Source organism: Cnephaeus nilssonii, assembly GCF_951640355.1.
Source record: "Cnephaeus nilssonii genome assembly, chromosome: 6".
Lineage (NCBI taxonomy): Eukaryota > Metazoa > Chordata > Mammalia > Chiroptera > Vespertilionidae > Cnephaeus > Cnephaeus nilssonii.
In genome coordinates this window covers 58368299-58390161 of record NC_137077.1, presented here as the reverse complement: position 1 = coordinate 58390161, position 21863 = coordinate 58368299, and the positions used below count along the sequence as shown (strand labels likewise).

Genomic DNA, 21863 nt, shown 5'->3' with positions numbered 1-21863 from the left:
CATGCCCCCTACGGGGGATGTGCCCGCAACCAATGTACATGCCTTGACCGGAATCGAACCTGGGACCTTTCAGTCCGCAGACCGATGCTCTATCTACAGAGCCAAACCGGTTTTGGCAATCCTAATTGTTTATCAGTACAATTTTTTGAAATTTTTAACATATATAATGTCTTATATTTTTATTTTTTAACCTTTATTCTTTTTTTTTTCCCCCTTGGATCACCAAACTGGCTAAAACCTCTAATATAGTTACCCTTGTCTTGTCCCTGATCTGAGAGGAAGAGCTTTGAATATTTTACTAATAGTATATTTGCATAGCTTCTACTCCTAGCTTTCTATTTCTATGAGTTAAAAAAAAAAAATCATACATGAATATTGAGTTTTATTAAATGCTTTTTCTGTACCTATTGAGATTATTTTTCTTCTTTATTCAGCTGATACCAAAATTATGTGATTTTCAAAGTTAAATCAAAATTGCATTTAAAAACCCAGTTTATCCATTTTTATTTGTCCTTTTTACTTATTGATGGATTTGCCTTGCTAATACAGTGTTTAGAAATTAAGTATCTATGTACACAAGTAAGAATAGCCTGTAATTATTATTTTATAATGCCCTTCAAGGTTTTGTGTCAAATTTATGCTAGCCACAAAATAAGCTAGGAAGTATGCCTTCTATTTTTGGAAAAGTTTGAATAGGATTGGTATATTTCTTCCTTAAATATTTGATAGAATATAGTGATGAAACCGCCTGGACCTGCATTTTACTTTGTGGGAAGGTTTTCATTTAATGATTCTATTTCTTTAATCACAAAGTGCAATTCAGACTTTTTATTTCTCAGTTTCAACATTAAGTTGTATTTTTGTAAAAATTTGTCCATTTCAGCTAAATTTTCAAGTTATTGCATAAAGCTGTTCAAAAACACAATCTTTTAAAAAAGTATTTAGGCTCTGCTATGATGTTCCCTTTTCATTCCTAAATAGGTTATTTGTGCCTATTCTCTTTTTATTCTTGACCAGTCTTGCCAGGACTCATCTTTATTTTACTGGTCTAAGTTTACTGTTTTTGTAATGAGTAAACTTTGTTCATTTAGTGTTTTTTTTTTCTTCTGTTTTATAAATGCGTACTATACATTATTATTTCTTGATTAGGCTTAATTTCCTTTTCTCTTAACTTCTTGAGACAACAGATTTTCAGTATTTCTTCTTTTCCAACATATGCATGTAACTATAAAATTCCTTCTAAGGATGGCTTTAGTCACCTTAGTCACCCTTTTATGTTGTATTATTTTATTATTCAGTTGAAAATATTAGACAATTTTAGAATACAAAATAAATTTGTCTTCTGCACTAAGTGCTATGCATGTCATTAGGTGGTTAATCACGTTGTTCAAATCTGCTTCCAAGCTCACTCATGTGATTGCTGGCAGGCCTCAGTTCCTCTACAGCTGTTGACAGAGACTTCAGTTCCTCATCATGTGAGTCTCTGTAGGCTGCCTGCATGGCATGCTGTTTCACTCAGAGTGACTGATGCAAGAGAAAGAGAGCACCCCCAAGTTAAACCTACCCGTATATTTGTAAACTAATCTCTGAATTGACATACTATCACTTCTGCCATATTTTAACAGTCACATAAACCAACCGTGATCCAATGTGGGAGGTTATACACCAGTGTGAATACGCTGTGGTGGTGATCAATGGGAAGCATCTTTCAGGCTGGCTACCACAGTCCACCCTCTAGCCCCCAATATGTCACAGTCTCTCCCTGCAAGATGCAAAATACACCCAACCCCTACAAAGGCTCCCACTAGTCTCATTCCATTATAACATCAACTCAAAGTTCAGAAACCTGTCATCTATAACTAATCCAGGTATAGATGAGGATCCTTGGATATAGCTCCTTAAGCATCTTAAGTATAGTTCCCCTTGATCTATAGGCCTGTGAACTAATTTGTAAGTTATCTGTCACACATACACCCGGAATAAAATAATGGGACATGCAGAAGGTAATCTTTTAGATATTCCTGTAAAAAAGGGGAAAAAGAGGAGGTACAAAGGAGACAATGGCCCATAGAAATTCTGAAATCCACCTAGGCAAATATTGGAAGACTTTTGATTAGGAGTCACTTCTGCCCTTTCCTGAAAATGACTCTTCATAACATTTGGTTCTGTTTTCTGAGTCATGCTTTTTGTGTGAAAGTTAGCACGTGTTTACTGTTGAGTAAACTCTTTGTCTGATTCCTGCATGTCTGGGAGGTAAAAGGCCTTTCATTTTATACTGTCTCTTCAGTTCAAGATGGCAGTGGTTCTTGAAAACACTATAGGTCTCCAGTGGATTTCACTGGAGTTCATTCCATTAGACAAGTCACACACACAAATGTCCCCTAGGTAAGTCCTCTCTACCTTGGGTTTAAGCTGAGGGGCAATGCCCTTAAACTTCTCTTAAGCCTTATTTTTCTTAGAAACCCAAATGTTGAAAGGTGGTGTGATATATATTCCAAAATTTGTTTTTCTGCCAATCAAGAAACCCAATTTATTCAGTAAGTAAAAATACAAGGTGAGAGAAGAGGTGGGAAACTATAGGTTAAAACAGACTTAAAAAATATATTTACCAATACTTATTACCTTTATTATTAGCAATTTTTTTTTCAAATTAAATGTATTGGGGTGACATGGCTAATAACACTATGTAAGTTTCAAGTGTACAATTCTTTATTATATAATTGGTATACTACATTATGTGCTTATCACTCATAGTCTAGTCTCCCTCTATCACTATATATTTCACCTCCTTTACCCTCTTCATCCTTCCTCTCTGGTAACCTCATATTGTTGTATGTGTCTATAACTTTGTTTTGTTCATTTGTTGCTTTCTTTTTTAAAAACAAGTAATAAAGATTTGTTCAAGGGTCTTAATAGTTTTTACAAACTGGGAAAACAGCTAGGCAAAAACCCAGAAGTGTTCTAAAAAAGAAAAAAAGTTAAGAGTTCTTATAGTAAAAAAGTACACTCTAAATAAACTGCAACTCCAGTCAGACTGCTCCAAAACCACCAAAGCCCAAGCAAAGAGGAGAAAACTGTAGTTCTTGCTGTAGCTCCTGCTGGGTGGCCTCAGACAGTAGCTGACCTGCACCCCATTGGAGATCCAGACACTAGGGTATCTAGTGGTTGGTGTGAGACAACACCAGATTTCAACCACTCTCATAAGGGACACATTCAAGAGGCAAACTCAGTGAGCACCAAAGCCCTACTGGAACAAGTCCTGCCCCATAAACGTGTCTCCAGCACAGCAATTCTTCCATTATAGACACAGCGGATCCTCACAGCCAATTGGCCTGGAGGTCAATTCCTCCCAGTTACACCAACAACAATCAAGACTTAACTACAACAAGGCTGTACACACAGTCCACAAAGGGGTGCACCAAGAGTGTCCACCTCAGGTAACTGGGAGGCTGACCCGTTGAACCAATAGGACACCTAGTACACAAAGCTACCCTACCAACTCAGGGAAGCAGCGAAAATAAAGAGGCAAGGAAACAGATCACAAACAAAAGAAATGGAGGAGAACAAACAAATGGACATAGAGTTCAAAACCACAGTTATAAGGTTTTTCAAGAATTTCATGGAAAAGGCCGATAAATTTAATGAGACCCTCGAGGATATGAAAAAGGACCAACTAGAAATTAAACAAGCACTGACTGAAATAAAAAATAATATACAGAGATCCAACAGCAGACTAGAGGATCGCAAGGAGCAAGTCAAAGATTTGAAATATAAAGAAGCAAAAAACATCCAACGGGAAAAGCAAAAAGAAAAAAGAATCCAGAAATATGAAGATAGTGTAAGGAGTCTATGGGACAACTTCAAGCGTACCAACATCCGAATTATGGGGGTGCCAGAAGAAGAGAGAGAGCAAGATACTGAAAACCTATTTGAAGAAATAATGACAGAAAACTTCCCCCACCTGGTGAAAGAAATAGACTTACAAGTCCAGGAAGCGCACAGAACCCCAAACAAAAGGAATCCAAAGAGGACCACATCAAGACACATCATAAGTAAAATGCCAAGGGCAAAAGACAAAGAGAGAATCTTACATGCAGCAAGAGAAAAACAGTTAGTTAACTACAAGGGAGCACTCATACGACTGTCAGCTGATTTGTCAACAGAAACTATGCAGGTCAGACAGGAGTGGCAAGAAATATTCAAAGTGATAATAGCAAGAAACTACAACCAAGACTATTCTACCCAGCAAAGTTATCATTCAGAATTGAAGGGCAGATAAAGAGCTTCACAGATAAGAAAAAGCTAAAGGAGTTCATCACCACCAAACCAGTATTATATGAAATGCTGAAAGGTGTTCTTTAAAAAGAGGAAAAAGAAGAAAAAAGTAAAGATAAAAATTATGAACAAATACATATCAACAAGTGAATCTAAAAATCAAGTGAATTAAAAATCTGAGGAACAGAATAAACTGGTGAACATAATAGAATCAGGGACATAGAATTGGAGTGGATTGATAATTATCAGGGGGAAAGGGGTGTCTGTGTGGGGGGTACGGGAAGAGACTGGACAAAAATCATACACCTATGGATAAGGACAGCGGGGGGGAGGTAAGGTCAGAAGCGGGGGTAGGAACCGGGTGGAGGGGAGATATGGGGGGGAAAAAGGAGAAACAACTGTAATAATCTGAACAATAAAGATTAAATTAAAAAAAAAAGTACATTCTAAAGAAATATTAGACTTGCAGTCTTAGCCCTAAGATTGGTCCAGGCTGGTTATCAGTCAGATGACAGGTAGTTTTAGCGGTCACCAACCGCTGTGAGGTCCGAAAGACTGGTGAACGCTGGTCTAAATGATGCATGTCAGGAGGTCTGGCTATGTCCAGTGGTCTAGATAACAATGTCAGATGGGTGTCAGGTGGCTTAGATACCTGAGTCCTTCAGGGGATAATCAGAGGGTTATTTGATGCACGCAGACGTACTATATCTAGGCAGTGATGCAGGACAGCTGTGCGCACTGGGACAAATCACTCAACCTTCATGAGCCTCAGTCTTCTCATCCAATGACATGCTCAATGGTGAACAGACCAGGCCTTAACTTGGAGAACTCAGATGAGGTATTGTCTCTGTTGCTTTCCGTTTTATATCCCACATGAATGTAATCATATGGTTCTTATCCTTTTCCGTTTGATATTTTCAGTTAGCATGATATTCTCAAGATCCATCCATACTGTCACAAATGGCAATATTTTATCCTTTCTTATGGCTAAGGAGTAATTTACCACAACTTCTTTATCCAATCATCTATCAAAGGATTTAGGTTGTTTCCATGTCTTAGCTGCCGTGAATAATATATTTTTACAGTATATGTTTTCAAACATTTCAGATACCCTGAAGAGGAATTGCCATACTGTTTTCCATAGTGGCTGTATCAGTTTACATTCTCACCAGCAGTGTCTGAGGGTTACTTTTTCTCCACACATTATCTCCACCTCTTGTTATTTCTTGTCTTATTGATAATAGCTATTCTAACAGCTGTGAGGTGGTATCACACTGTGGTTTTGATTTGCATTTCTTTTATAGCTAATGAAGGTGAGCATCTTTTCATAAATTCTCTAAAGGCTTTTTGTGTGAACAGAGCTGTGAGGTACCACCATTAACTTTTCTGAGGTTTAACAATGAATTTTATAATCACATCCTAGGCTTCAACTTCAGACCATACTTTACCGAGAGTACTCTAAGTTTGATCTTTGCTCAAACATTTCTTAGTTTTAGCACTGTCTCTCATCTGGAGAGGCTAGAAATCTTCAAAACTAGGAAGTCTTGCCTCCTTTTTATGTAACACTAGAGGCCCGGTGCATGAATTCGTGCACCAGTAGGGTCCCTCGGCCTGACCTGCAGGATCAGGCCGAAACTGGTTCTCCAACATCCCTGAAAGGGTCCCAGATTGCGAGAGGGCAGAGGCCAGGCCAAGGGACCCCACTGGTGCATGATCAGGGCCGTGGAGGGATGTGGGAGGTTGGCCAGCCAGAGAAGGACCGCGGGAGGGCTCCAGGGCATGTCTAACCTGTCTCGCTCAGTCCCGGTAAGCAAGACCCCAGCAGCAAGCTAACCTACCGGTTAGAGCATCTGCTCCCTGGTGGTCAGTGCACTTCATAGCGAGCAGTTGAGCAGCCTTAGCATATCATTAACATATTATGCTTTGATTGGTTGAACGGCTGACTGGACAACTGGACACTTAGCATATTAGGCTTTTATTATATAGGATTCCTTTCTTTACCTTCTCTTTCTCTTCTCACATCTGACTATATAGTTCTCTCAACATTTTGGCTTATCGTTCAGTTCATTAGACATATTTTTTTTAACCTTTCAATTTACTGCAATGTATTGCTAACCTTTCTGGCACCTTACACCAAAGACCACTTTCTTCAAGGCTTTCTCACTTTCTTTTAGGCCCTCACTGGCAACCTACTCAATTTCTGAAATTCCACTACCAATTTATTCAAGGCTCTGTAGACTTTCATTAATACTCTTAAAAGTCCTTACAGCTTTTACCCACTGCCCGGTTCCAAAAACACCATCACATTCCAAGTTTTTTAGGCAGCACACTCCTTTAGATATCAAAATCAGTATTAGATATCTACTGCTGCATAATAAATTACCCCCAAACTTAGCAGCTTCACAAAGCATACATCTCAAACAGTTTCTTGGGTTAAGAATCTGGAGCCGCTTAGCTGGGTTGTTCTGGCTTGGGGTTTACATGAGATTGTTGTCAAGCTTTATGAGGCCTGGGGCTTCAACTATTTGGAAGCTCAAATGAGACTGGAGGAGTCACTTCCAGGCTTATTCATGATTGTTGGTAGGCCTCTGTTCCTCTCTTGTCCAGTGATCTCAGTTCCTTACTCTGTGAGGCCCTCCAAAGGCTGTCTTAGTATGCAGTTGAATTTCCCAGACTAAGAAATGAGAGAGCATAAGGGCATGCACACCCAGGATGTAAGCCAAGTTGTCTTTCATAACCTAGTCTTTTCTTTTTTAATAAGGTATAATTGACATAAAAGATTGTTAGTTTCAAGTGTACAACATAATGATTTGATATTTGTATATATTGCCAAATGAATGCCACAATAAGTCTAGTTAACATCCGTCACCATGCATAGTTACAAAATTTTTTCTTGTGATGAGAACTTTTAAGATCTCTCTCAGCAGCTTTCAAATATGCAATACAGTGTTATTAAGTATAATCACCATACATTATATCCCCATGACTTATTTTATAACTGGAAGTTTGTTCCTTTTTACTCATTCACCTAATTTTGAAAGTGGCATGCCCTTATACATTACACTGAGTGGCCAGATTATTACAATCTCTGAACGCATAATAATCTGGCGACTCAGTGTGTGTGTGTGTGTGTGTGTGTGTGTGTGTGTGTGTGTGTATTAGAGGCCCGGTGCATGAATTCATGCATGGGTGGGGTCCGACCAGCCTGGCCAGGGGGAGGGGACATGGGCGGTTGGCTGGCCTGCCTGCTGGTCGAACTCCTGGTCGAGGGGACAATTTACATATTAGCCTTTTATTATATAGGATATACACTGAGTGGCCAGATTATTATGTGTTCAAAGATCATAATAATCTAGCCATTCAGTGTATATCCTCATGACTTAATTTTATAACTGGAAATTTGTTCCTTTTTACCCCCTTCACCTAATCTTGAAAGTGGCATGTCATGACATCCTACATAATAAAAGGGTAATATGCAATTGACTGAATGGCAAAATGACTGGTCACTATGACATGCACTGACCACCAGGGGGCAGATAGTCAATGCAGGAGCTGCCCCTGGTGGCCAATGCGCTCCCACAGGGGGAGCACTGTTCAGCCAGTAGCCCTGAGCCGGGCTCACGGCTGGCGAGCGCAGCAGCAGTGGCAGTAGCCTCTCCTGCCTCCGGGGCAGCGCTAAGGATGTCCAACTGCTGGCTTGGGATGGCAGTGCTAAGGATGTCCTAAGCCAGCAGTTGAACAGGACATCCCCCCAAGGCTCCTGGACTGCGAGAGGGCGCAGGCTGGGCTGAGGGACCCCCCTTCGCCCAGTTCATGAATGTCGTGCACCAGGCCTCTAGTCTACTATATGTTACTAGCTACCCAGACTAATACAATACCAAGACTTTGGTACAATATGGAAGGCGACTACCCAAGGATGTGGATATGAGGAGGAGGAGATGTAGACTGGGGATGTGCCCGCAACCAAGGCACATGCCCTTGACTGGAATCGAACCCGGGACCCCCCAGTCCGCAGGCTGACACTCTATCTATTGAGCCAAACCGGCAAGGGCCATCTGGTTGTTTTTCTTAAATTGAATGTCTAGAAATGAAACATTTTAGAGATAATCTGTGGTCCAGGAAGATGATTAAATTGTTTCTGGATAACAGGTAGGGGTATTACCAGCCCTAGATTCCAATCAGAGACTAGTAAAAGTCAAAGTTGGGCTTCAGACCCAAAAATAGACCAGTCAATTCCTCAACTGAGATCCACTAGTATCAGAGTCATGTGGGACATAGTTTAAATGGAAATTCCCAGACTTACTGACTTAATTTTGGAGGAAGACACATTTTAATAAAAACTCCAGGTAATTTTATGCATACTAAAGTTTGAAAATTACTTTATAGTTAAATAAATCCCAACTACCTTAGTAAAAAAATAAGTGTATGATCTCCTAGCAGACTTATTAAGCTTATTTTCTTTCTACTTGTGTAAATTTTCAGTGATTTTCTTTTTTGTTTTACTTTGCTTATCACACATCAATTTCAAAAAACTCCAACAAAACCTCTTTGAAAAAGCAATGACAATGAAGTTGTTGGTTGATCCATTTACCATTAATAACAACATTTTGTCTGTATAATATGCCACAATTATTAAGGAAAAAAAGTATACCATAAAGGTTCAAGTAATATAGTTTTAACATATTTGAAAATATTTCAGACACAGATTTTCCTTTACAACAGAAATAAAGTTCTGCTTCAGGACAGTTTTATAGCTAGTCTATCCTTCAAATGGTCAAAATATTCAATTCTCCAGCAATATAAGTAAAATGAAAGAACTTTTTATACATATAAGGCTAACATTCCTAAAAGAGAAGAATCCTAATTTTGAAATGACTATAAGAAAAGGCTGAGTGAAATTAAGGAACTATACTTAAAGTAAATTAATTCAAAGGTACATTCACATTCTATTTAGGAAAGAAGATTCAATTGTAACCTAAGCCATAAATATACAAATACAAATAGTTAATATAGCAATTTCATAACATCTGTTCCAAATAAATTCAAATATGGTTTGGTTACTAGAGGTTTATACCCTTGTGTTACATAAGTCACCTTTTTAATTCTTTCAATGTAGAAAAAAGAATCCCCAAATAATTATGCTCAGAGATCCTGATTCTCCCCCAACTTTTTCCCCATGCTCCTCTCCACCCAAATACACTATCAAAAAACTGTATAATATTGACAGATCTACTTTAAGTATTGGGTATTATTCTACTATCGGATGACTTTTTAGTTCCACAAAGTAAAGAAAATTGGTCATTTTTAATTCTTCTAGATTATAATTGTAAAAATTTAAAATAAGGAATAAGAAAGATATCTGCCTATCATCAACAAGTCAACAAACAACAAGTGCTGGCAAGGATGTGGAGAAAAAGGAACCCTCAAGCACTGCTTGTGGTAATGCCGACTGGTGCAGCCACTGTGGAAACCAGTGTGGAGTTTTTTCAAAAAATTAAAAATGGAACTCTCATTTAACCAAGTAATTCCACTTCTAGGAATATATCCCAAGAAATCAGAAACACCATTCAGAAAGGATATATGCACCCCTTTGTTCACAGCAGCACAACTTATAATACCTAAGATTTAGAAACAGCCTAAATGCCTATTAGCAGATGAGTGGATTAAAAAACTGTGGTACATCTACACAATGAATTCTACACAGCTATAAAAAAGAAAGAAATCTTACCATTCGCAACAGCATGGATGGACCTGAAGAGCAATATGCTAAGCAAAATAAGCCAGTCGGACAAAGATAAATATCACATGATCTAACTCATTTGTGGAATATAATAAACAAAAATAAATAGATCCAGAGACAGAGACGCATCGAATAGACCGTCAAACCTCAGAGGGAAGGCAGGGAAGAGTTGGGGGAGAGGAGGAGGCGTGATAAAAGATCAACCAAAAATCTTGTATGCATGTATATAAGCATAACAAATGGACAGACAGTAGTGGGGGTGAGGGCATGTGCTGGGGGATGGGAGCGGCTGGGAGAGGTCAATGGGGAAAAAAGGAGATATATGTAATATTTTAAACAATAAAAAATTTAAATTAAAAAAAAAATTCTTGATTGGAATGGACTCTAAAGAAATGCCACACTCAATTTTTGGGCTGGATAAGTCATTAGTGGTGGTGTTCTGGCCGTTTGTTTTTATTTTCTCTCTGTATGTGTAGTTAAGAAGCTTTTTGAATGGTTCCTAGAAATCAGAGTCTTCATTAAGATGGAAGTTGCCAGAAAGCTCCAAAGTACAATGATCTTCATTCATATGATCTAATGTTTTGGGCCTTTGAAGTCGTTTGGGATGAAACTGGTTTAATCGAAAATGTAAAATGTGATGAAAATGTAAAAAAATTGACTTTGCTTATTTGTAAAGAATTCTATGCATATACTAAAAACAACTGAATTTTTCACTTTTAAAAGGTGATTTTTATGGTAAGGAAAAGATACGAGCATTTTCAGGTTTTAAAAAAATCACATTGCAATGTATTTTTTCAAGTTTTACTTTCTTATTTTCTACCTAGAGACCAGGTGCACAAAATTTGTGCACGGGGTGGGGGGTCCCCTCAGCCCAGCCTGAACCCTCTCCAATCCATGACCCCTTGAGGGATGTCCAACTGCCGGGATGGGGCCTAAACTGGCAGTCGGACATCCCTCCCAAAATCCTGGACCACTGGCTCCTAATTGCTCACCTGCCTGCCTGCCTGGTCACCCCTAACTGCCCCCCCCCATCCCGCCAGCCTGATCGCCCCTCACTGACTCTGTGTGCCGGCCTGATCACCCCTAACTGTCCCCTGCTGCTGGCCAGGTCGCCCCCAACTGCCCCCTCCCTGCTGGCCTGGTCACTCCAAACTGCCCCCCCTCTGCCGGCCAGGTCGCCCCCAACTGCCCCCCCTGCCAGCCGGGTCGCCGCCAACTGCACCCCCCCCCCCGCCCCGCCACTGGCCTGTTTGGCCCTAACTGCCCCTCCGCTGGCCTGGTCACCTCTTATTGCCCCCCACCCTGCTGGCCTGGTCGCCCCCAACTGCCCCCCTGCTAGCCTGGTCGCCCCATGCAGCCTGCTGTTCAGTTGTTTAGTCGTCCCTCACTAACCCCCCTGCCAGCCGGGTCACCCCACGCAGCCTGCTTGTTCAGTCATTTGGTCATCCCTCACTAACCTCCCTGTCGGCCTGGTCATAGGGGCATGAAGGTCAATTTGCATGTTACCTCTTTATTATATAGGATTGTTTTGCCAAAAAAGCAGTGCTGCACAGTGATTAAGAAAATAGGCTGCTTTAGTTTGTAAACTGATATATCTCTCTAAAAGGTCCTGAATCTCTCTTACTTCTGTTCTCATTTCCTCATCTATATAATGGAGATAACAATCCTTCCTCACAGGGTTTTCTGTGAGGATTAATTTAGTTAATAATGTATAGTAACCCCCTCTTATCCATGGTGGATATGTTCTAGGACCTTCAGTGTATGCCTGAAACAATAACTAGTACTGAACCTACACACTAGTATACTATGTTTTTTCCTTTATATACAGACCTATAATAAAGTTTATTTATAAATCAGACACAATTAGAGATTAACAATAACCAATATAAAATAGAACATATAACAATATAATGAAATAAATGTTATGTGAATGTGGTCTCTCTCTCTCTCTCTCTAACCCATCTGATAACTAAGACGGCTACTAAGTGATTTAACAGGCAGGTAAAAGATACAGCATGGATATGCTGGACAAAGGGATGATTCACATCCCAGCAAAATAGAGCAAGAAGGTATGAGCCCTAGCTGGTTTGGTTCAGTGGACAGAGTGTCGGCCTGCAGACTGAAGGGTCCCAGGTTTGATTCCAACCAAGGGCACATGCCCAGGTCGGCTGGATTCCCAGTGGGGAGCATGCAGGAGGCAGATGATTGGTGATTCTCATCATTGATGTCTCTATCTCTCTCCCCCTTCCTCTCTGAAACCAATAAAAATAAAATTACAAAAAAAGGTGTGAGATTTCAACACGCTACATAGAATGGCATGCAACTGAAAACTTATGAATTATTTAATTCTTGAATTTTTCTATTTAATATTTTTGGATAATGGTTAACTACAGGTAACTGAAACCATGTAAAGCAAAACTGTGAGTAAAGAGGGTTACTTTTATGTGCTTGTAACAGTGGCTGGTATATCCTATCTAATAAAAGAGTAATATGCAAATTGACCATACCTCCACTACACCCACAAGCCATACCCACCAGCCAATCAGGGGAGAGTATGGAAATTAACCCAACCAAGATGGCTGCAGCCACAGAGAGAGCAGGAGGCTTGGGTTTCCCCAGCAATGAAGGAACCCAAGCTTTCCGCACACCCTGGCCAGCCTGGACTCCACTTAAGGCTACAAAGTTTCAATTATAGAAGATAAATAAGTCCCAACAAAAATGGTGGCAGCCACGGAGTTGGAGACAGTAGGAGGCTTGAGTTGCCCCCGGCAATGGAGGAAGCCAAGTTTGCGCAGCCCTGGCCTGCCTTGGCCTCCACTCAAGGCTACAAAGTTTCAACTATAGAAGATAAATAAATCCCAACAAAAATGGCTGTGGCCCCGGAGCAAGCATGAGGCTTGCCTCCACTGAAGGCTACAAAGTTTCAATTATAGAAGATAAATAAATCCCAGATACCAGAGGCTCCGCTTGGGTCGCCGGGGGGCGTGGCCAGCCTGCAAACCACCACAGGCCCATCGCCCAGTCTGCCCCACACCCCAAGGGAACCCCACTCTGATCCGGGACACCCTTCAGGGCAAAACAGCTGGCCCCCACCCGTGCACCAGGCCTCTATCCTATCTAATAAAAGAGTAATATGCAAATTGACCATCACTCCAACACACAAGATGGCTGCCCCCATGTGGACACAAGATGGCCGCCACAAGATGGCCAGCAGGGGAGGGCAGTTGGGAGGGACCAAGTCTGCAAGGGAGGGCAGTTGGGGGTGATCAAGCCTGCAGGAGAGGGCAGTTAGGGGTGACCAGGCCGGCAGAGGAGGGAAGTTGGGGGCGACCGGGCCTGCAGGGAAGGGCAGTTGGGGGGGACCCCGGGCTGCAGGGGAGGGCAGTTAGGGGTGACCAGGCCTGTAGGGGAGGGCAGTTAGGGGCAAACAGGCTGGCAGGGGAGCAGTTACGCATCAATCAGGCTGGCAGGGGAGTGGTTAGGGGGTGATCAGGCTGGCAGGCAGAAGCGGTTAGGGGCAATCAGGAAGGCAGGAGGGCAAGCAGTTGGGAGCCAGCAGTCCTGGATTGTGAGAGGGATGTCCGACTATTTTATTATATATCAGGTAGGATCGGCGTAAACGGGCAGTCAGACATCCCTCGAGGGGTCCCAGATTGGAGAGGGTGCAGGCTGGGCTGAGGGACACACACCCCCCATGCACAAATTTCGTGCACCAGGCCTCTAGTAGTATATGATAGTTGTTATTGCACAACATACAGTAACATTTTACAGTTCTTTATCTCAAAGATAATTGACAAGGCTTCACAAGTCACTGAATTAACAATAAATTGTGAATTGTTCAGGAAAAACATTTCAAATCAGTTATTTTTAATATGTACCTTTCGTGCTATTGGTTCCTGACCTTCCATCAATGTATACCAGCTGACAAGTTTATTCCAGCCCTCAGTTGGCAACAGTATGTAATCCAATTCATCAATAAGATGCTCCTTAAGTGATTGGGCATCACCATCTGTAAAAGGAAATACAAATTCAATACATAAAAAGAAACAACAATACCTACCTCTAAACACTCTGGTTGTATACATTACAAATTACTTAAACTCATGAAAACTAATTAAAATATCTAAATAAGTTTTGAAGAAAGCTCTGAAGAGGCTCACATCTAAATCTATATATTCCAAAATAAATTGTTGCTTTAAAAAATTCCAATGTTTAACATTAGTCAAGCAACAATGTTTAAAAACATAACTTTTCTTTTATTAGTCTCTAAAAAATATAATAATGTATAATTGTTAGCCAAACGGCCTCAAAAAAGAGTGTTTTCCAAATATTTTCAGTATCAGAGATCCATCACATGGTAATAGTGGTCATTCTAGCATTAGCTGATGAAGGAAACTCAAAAAACAAATCAATAACCTTTCACAATGACTCCAAAGCACATGGGGCTGGAAACCACGATGGAAATCACAAGAGAGCATCCTGTGAACCAGCTCATTATTCCAGAAGGCCCATAATCTAGACTCTTCCCTAGAGCTAAAGTGGAAGTAGTTTTTCAGATGTGATTCTAATTCTATGATCCACTTGCAAAATTCTTTTTAAACTAAAAATTTAATACAGGGCAGGCCAGAGATCTTGAATTATACCTACATCACAGACCTACTCGGAGATTCACTTATTATTATCTGGTCCTTTACATCAATTTTCAAAGTATAGACACAGAAATAGTTTATTAAGTTATAGACAACATAAAAGGGATTCTCTCATTCTGAGCCAGTCTTAAATGATCAAGCATGGAAAACCAAATTGCTCTTGGTAGAATTTCAATAATAAGAACATACTATTCTTATTAGATATAAAAATATAAATTAAGCAGGAAGCAGGAAAAATGCTGAAGGGAATAAGAGAAGGTTATTTATTCTATCTAGGATCAACCTAGGTCACCACAGAATTATACTGAATTTGAGAAAGTATGTTTTATATAGAGCAGAAATGGAAAATCTCTGGATTTTATAATATGGACCTCAATAGTATATATAAATGAAGTATTACTTTTTAAACTCAATTTTTTAAAACCTTACTTGTCATTTTTAAATTCTTGATGAAAACTGAAATTTGCAACACAGTTTCAGAACATTCTGAAGATGAAAAACAACACTATATGGGTAATGTACTATGATATATAATGCAATAGATAACCATGTTATCTCAGTCACTCCTCAAAGCAATCCTATAAAATTGGTATTTTCCTTTTAGATTCGAAAATATATTCAGGGAAATTGAGTAACTTGCCCAAGATCCTATGTCCAGAAAATTGCACGTATAGTAAAAAATGTTGTTATACAAAATTCTTTTATTTCAATTAAATGAAATTGAATATTGCCTGGCCCCCAATATTCCCAAATTAATACTTTTGTAGTCTCTTTCATTTGTGTGCGGCCTCCTCCAGAACCTGAACTCTGAACCCGAACCCTAAAGAACTCTGAACCTGAACCCTAAACCACGTGGGACATGAAAGGGGTTCCCACACATATCCATCACCTGCAGTTTTCCTTGTAGCCTTTTGTAATCTCTCCTTTCTGTCCATCCAAGTCAACCTTCCTACTGTGAGAAAACCACTTATTTGTGCTTTGCAACTACAGACTATTTTGCATGTTCTAGAATTGTATATGAAAATTGTGTGTGCTTTCTGCTACCATAGGCATATCTGCATTTTCTAGAATCTTAGCTAAAAATACTATGTACTGTTTTATACAGCTTCGTTTATGCTGCATAATTTTCTTGAGACCCATACATGATTTTATGAATCAACGAGAGGCCTGGTGCACGGATTTGTGCACTGGTGGGATCCCTTGGCCTGGCCTGCACCCTCTTGCAACTTGGGACCCCTAGGGGGATGTCGGACTGCCAGTTTCCACCTGATCCCCATGCACCAGGCCTCTAGTATGCATATAAGATCTTTGGTGAATCTCTTCCCACCTTCCCCTCTCCCCTTTCCCTTGGAGATTTATCAGTCTGTTCCATGTTTCCATGCCTGTGCATTGAGCATCTGCCCTCAGTGGTCAGTGTGTCATAGCGACCTGTTGACCGATCACTTAGGCTTTTGTATATATATATATAGGTAGTTCATTCCTTTTAATTGCTCAGAATTTCATTATATAGATATATTTGTTTATCCATTCAGCTGTTGATAGGCATTTTGGGTTGTTTCCAATTTTTTCTATTACAAATAATACTGCTATAAACATTTGTATACAAGTTTCCATATGAATATATACTTTCACTTTTCTTGGGTGAATGCCTAAGAATGGAATGGTTGGTTCCTATACTTAGTGTTTTAGAAAATTGCCAGACTATATCATTCCCAGAAAGTGTATTAAAGTTCCACTTGCTCCACATCCTTGTCAACACTTGGTATGGGGTCAGTCTTTTAAACTTTAATTAATACATGTATTGTGGTTTTAATCTTCATTTCTTTAATGACTAATAATGTTGAATATCTTTGCATGTGCTTTTTTGAAAACTTCTCTGGTGAAACATCTGTTCAAATCTTTGTCCACATTTTCCACTGGGCTTTATTAATGCAAAGATCCAAGAATGTAAACATACGTTAGTGCTCCCCAACTTAAAAATGTCTGTATCCATTAGGAAAAACAATATACAACACAACATTCCCCCCAAATAATAAGGTAGCACTTTCTAACTTACATTCTTCATTTAAAGGTTTAAATAATAATAACCCTATATATCATCATAAATGAAAAACAAAATTTGTCATGAAACAAGCTAATTTACAGAATAATCTGAGTTCATTATATCAAATCTACAATACAAAGAAATTTCTAGTTTATCAATTTATGTACTAATGTACACATTTCTGTGTTCCATATGTTGACTATAACTATTTGAAAGAAACATATTTAAAATTTGATTGAAAGAAGAAAATAATACCTTTGAGAAGTCCCGAGTTATCAATCGGTCCAGGATATACATTTTGATCTCCCATCTGGTATTTGTCCCAACTGTCAAAGCCAACATATTTTTTCCACTGTTTGAACCAGCGACTATCAACTAGGTACCTAAAAAAGAAAAATTGGTAAAGGAAAATCTGGAACTATAGGAACAGCACAGAAACTATTTTTGATACAGTAAACCCTCATTTTAACGAACTTTGGATTTTAATGGACAAAATTTGTGGTCTACATATCATATGTGAAAATGAACACTTTCTTAATTTTAAAATGCTTTTACCCAAGATTTGCTTATAATTAAATTAACAGGTTATTTTTATTATTAATTCACAGTTTTAAAAAATATATATTTTATTGATTTTTTTACAGAGAAGAAGGGAAAGGGATAGAGTTAGAAACATTGATGAGAGAGAAACATCAATCAGCTGCCTCCTGCACACTCCCTACTGGGTATGTGCCCACAACCAAGGTACATGCCCTTGACCGGAATCGAACCTGGGACCCTTGAGTCCACAGGCCGACGCTCTATCCACTGAGCCAAACCAGTCAGGGCTCACAGTTCTTTTTAAGAAATTTTAGCGAACCGGCCATATGTTGGAAAAAAAAAATACTGTAGCAATTTCGCTGACATAAATATTACATATCTACAATTATAGTCTACATATTTAAATCCAAAAGTCACCGCTTATAAATGTTCGGTTAATTATTGCATCACCCTCAGTAACTGGTTCTGTTGTCACCTAGCCTAATTTTCTGCAGCAGTTTGAACACATGCTGGGTGCACTAGCCCCAGCCCTGTGCATTTGTATACTGGGGTGACTGGTGAATGCATGTACTTACTAGACCTATTCATATAAATTTAAAATTACTATAATACATATAGGAAAGTTTTCTGTGAAATTAAGCTTTTCATACATACTTAATTTTAATTACACACAAGTCTACACAAGTAAAAATAGGTAAACTAATTAGTAAATTTTTTAACATATGCATTCTGAAAACCTACTTTATTATATAACAGACGTTTGGCTTTAATGTACAAGCCCTCACCTGAATTAGTCTGTTATACCAAGGTTTTACTATATTTCATTTTATATATATTAAAGTATGTACCTACTTCAAAGATGATTGAGAATAATTTTAATGTCACAGTATTTTAAAGAAAAATATTTCACTTGTATAAATATTATTTCTATTATTCTATATATCTACTATTAGATAATAAGTATCGACATACACATTTTAAAAAATTCCTTATAGCACTTTTAAAAAAATGCAAGTAATATCTCTTCATTAAAATATTTGCCAGCCGAAACCGGTTTGACTCAGTGGATAGAGTGTCGGCCTGCGGACTCAAGGGTCCCAGGTTCGATTCTGGTCAAGGGCATGTACCTTGGTTGCGGGCACATCCCCAGTAGAGGTTGTGCAAGAGGCAGCTGAGCGATGTTTCTCTCTCATCGATGTTTCTAACTCTCTATCCCTCTCTCTTCCTCTCTGTAAAAAATCAATAAAATATATTTAAAAAAAATATTTGCCAGCTGAAAATTCAAATGGTAATCATAAAGATCAAAACAAATTTTTAAATGTAATGTGATAAAATATAACAAGAAAAATGGTTCTTTTGCAAAAAAACTTACAAATACCATCTGTTAATTACATATATTTTAGTGTATCTTTTAGGAGTAAGAAAAGCAATTATTAAAGGTTTGCAAGATTGATTATTATTATTATCAAAGTTTTTTTTAACTTAACAAATAATTAGTTTCTTTGCCAAAACTGTTAATAACAATTACACTGTCTCCAACTGTTTCTCATACATTAGTATAATCTACTAGGACAAGCAGGATTGATATATGATTGATTTTTGTAAGTGTGACACACCAAGTATTTAACTATATTTATCTTATTTTCAAAAAATTAGATTCTCATTAGGTGACCAGTGACAGAAAAAAGTAAAATAATGGTTCTCTAGTAAAGAGAGTATAAAAAAGTCATAAGCCTAAAGAACTTTATAAATTTATTCTGACTATATTATACCTACTATGAAGTATTGCTTTGTCACTGGTTCATAATTAATTCTCTTCCAAAAACATTCCCCCCACATTTAACCAAGTTCAATCACAAACAAAATGAAAAGTAAAGGTTAACAAGACATGTAAATAAGTTTTTAGATCATCATTCTGATGTTTTTTTGCTTACTATATATAGCACTTTAAGAATGTCTGAAAATCTCTGAAGCAAATACATCAACCTACAAAACACCACTATTCTTAAAGAATATTCATCAAGTTTAATTCCTTAAAGTAGATATGAAAAAAAAAAGTGGATATGACAGAATTTCTATACATCAATACTCCAAACACACTATTAGGGTTGTGCAACTAAGAGCCTCCAAATCATAAAATTTGAGATTTATGAGGGAAAAAATGTTATGAGACTAACTCATAAGAGAACCCTATTTCTAAAACAAAATAGTTTAGAGTAGCATTGAGTTTATGTTAAATTGATAATAAACAAAATTACACTAAATTGTATTTCACCCATCAAAAAATTTTTACTTTCTCCTTTGAAATTTAAACAAGTGTTTCAGACATTTCATTTGCTTTCTCTGCAAAAAAATGTCACACAAAATGATCTTTCCCTTATCCCATTCATCTTCATTTCTATCATTGTTCCAATTTCACAGTGCCTTAATTAGTTTAATCCTGATATATTTTAAGGCAAGTTCCCCCAACTTGTTTGTGTTGCAAATTGTCTTAACTATCTTTGGCCATCTGCTCTTCCATATGAATTTTATAAACAGCTTATCAAGTTACACACACACACACACACACACACACACACACACCATCAAAAAACAGTTTAAGATTTTGATTGAAATTGTGTTAAATGTAAAGATTAACAATCTAACTATATATATAAAAGCCTAAGCGACCGAACGACCGGTTGCTATGACACGCACTGACTGCCAGGGGGCAGACACTCAATGCAGGAGCTGCCCCCTGGAGGTCAGTGCCCTCTGACAGCCAACCTCTTGCGGTCCCTCCCCTCAGTCAACCAACCTCCTGTAGTCCCTTCCCCCAGCTGGCCAACCCCCCACAGTCTCTCCCCCTGGCAGTCTGCCAACCTCCAGTGGTCCCTCCCTGGCCAACTTCCTGTGGCCCCTCCCCCAAGTCATTCCCCCTCTCCAATCGGCCCCAATCACTGGCAAGGCCAAGGCACCTACCCATGCACGAATTCGTGCACTGGGCCTCTAGTCATATTATAATTTAAAATGCAATTTATAAAACTTACTTTAAAAACTATTAGTGTAATAGTATCAAAATTATATTTATTTAAAAGGTATTTCTAAATGATGGAGCTCTATCTCGCCAAGTATTTAATATATTCTTCACAGTTATAGTGAAGGTTTGCACTAGGCAGTGTTCATCTGCTGCCATACATAACATGGCATCATTATGAGAGGAGACTCTCCCATTTGATGACTATTTGGCTGTTTTCAATACTATCTTCAATTGCAAAGGGGCATCATACTTATATTACAGACCATCTATAGCTTACTTATTGTAGTAAAGAAATACGAGAGAAGTAGAAAAAATGGGAGCATCTATTACAGAAACAATGTGTAGTCTTCTTAGGTTTACTCACAAAAGACAATTATTAGATAAGTAGTCAAATTAAAGTTTAAGACATTTACAAAGATTTGTTGTACTGTAAAACCTCTACTTGTAATCTATGAATCTGCTAAAATCCCAATTCCTCAACTTAACCTGACAAAAGCCTAGAACGAAATCAATAGCTCACCAAGATTACAAATGAATGAACAAAGACCTAAATTTACACATTCTTAATAGCACTCTTAATCTTGGTATACAGATAAGCCCAATTTTAGCTTCTGAGTTTCTTTTTTGAATAGTTATAACTATTTGAAAGATTGCTATTTCATGACTTTTATTCTTCACAAATAGTCATAACTATTATTTCAGGATGAAAGCTAAATTCTTGACATTGCCTAACAGGTCTTTTAAAATAATAATTTAATAAAGCCATAATAATTAAAATTATGCTATTTTAATAAAGTAATCAACATATAAACCAAGAAGACAAAACCAAGTCCATTAGCAGGGCCAAAGGATACATAAGAATTCAATCTATCTATATAATCTATCTATATAAAGAGGGATTATGCAAACTGACCGTCACAAAGATGGTGGTGCCCGCAGCGGAGGCAGGGTTTCTGTAACCCAAGATGGCTGCGCCCACAGCAGAGGCTGAGTTTCCGTAACAAGCCTTAACGAGCCATCAGTAGGGACCTGAGCCAGCACCCCCCAGCCCTGTGGGGCTTGATGGGGGACCTCAGGCCGCGCCCCCTGCCAGGCGGGGCTTGACGGGGGACCTCAAGGTGCGTCCCCTGTCTTTATGCTGGGCCAGGGGACCTCAGGCTGCTCCCCCTGCCCTGGGCTGGGGCCCTCAGGCCACGCCTCCCATCTCAGGCCGGGGGAAATGAGACCACGCCCCCTGCCCAGCGCGCCTTGACAGGGAACTTCAGGCCACAACCCCCACACGGCAGGGCTTGATGGGGGACCTCAAGGTGTGCCCCCCGACCCAGTGCTGGGCTAGGGGACCTCAGGCCATGCCCTTGACCCTGGGCTGGGGAACCTCTGACCACACCCCCCACCCAGTGGGGCTTGATGGGGGACCTCAGGCTGTGCCACGCACCCTGGCGCCGGGCCAAGGGGGCTCAGCCACACCCCACACCCCAGCGCCGGGGGACCTGAGGCTGTGCCCCCCACCCTGCGGGGCTTGAAGAGGGCCCTGAGGCTGCACCCCCCACCCGGCGGGGCTTGACAGGGGACCTGAGGCTGTGCCCCCTGCCCGAC

General features: G+C 39.4%; 1 protein-coding gene across 2 annotated transcripts in view; it reads right to left on the bottom strand.

The window, feature by feature from the left end:
• USP15 (ubiquitin specific peptidase 15) overlaps window positions 1-17338 on the bottom strand; it is a 103449-nt gene extending 86111 nt beyond the window's left edge. For both annotated transcript variants that reach the window (XM_079775915.1, XM_079775916.1), the window contains exons 1-2: window positions 16964-17338; window positions 13894-14024 (exon numbers count right to left, since the gene is read on the bottom strand). In XM_079775915.1, coding sequence (XP_079632041.1) covers window positions 13894-14024; window positions 16964-17018 — 186 coding nt within the window. In that variant the 5' untranslated portion in view covers window positions 17019-17338. The remainder of the gene's footprint in view (window positions 1-13893; window positions 14025-16963) is intronic.
• Between the last annotated feature and the right edge of the window lie 4525 nt (window positions 17339-21863).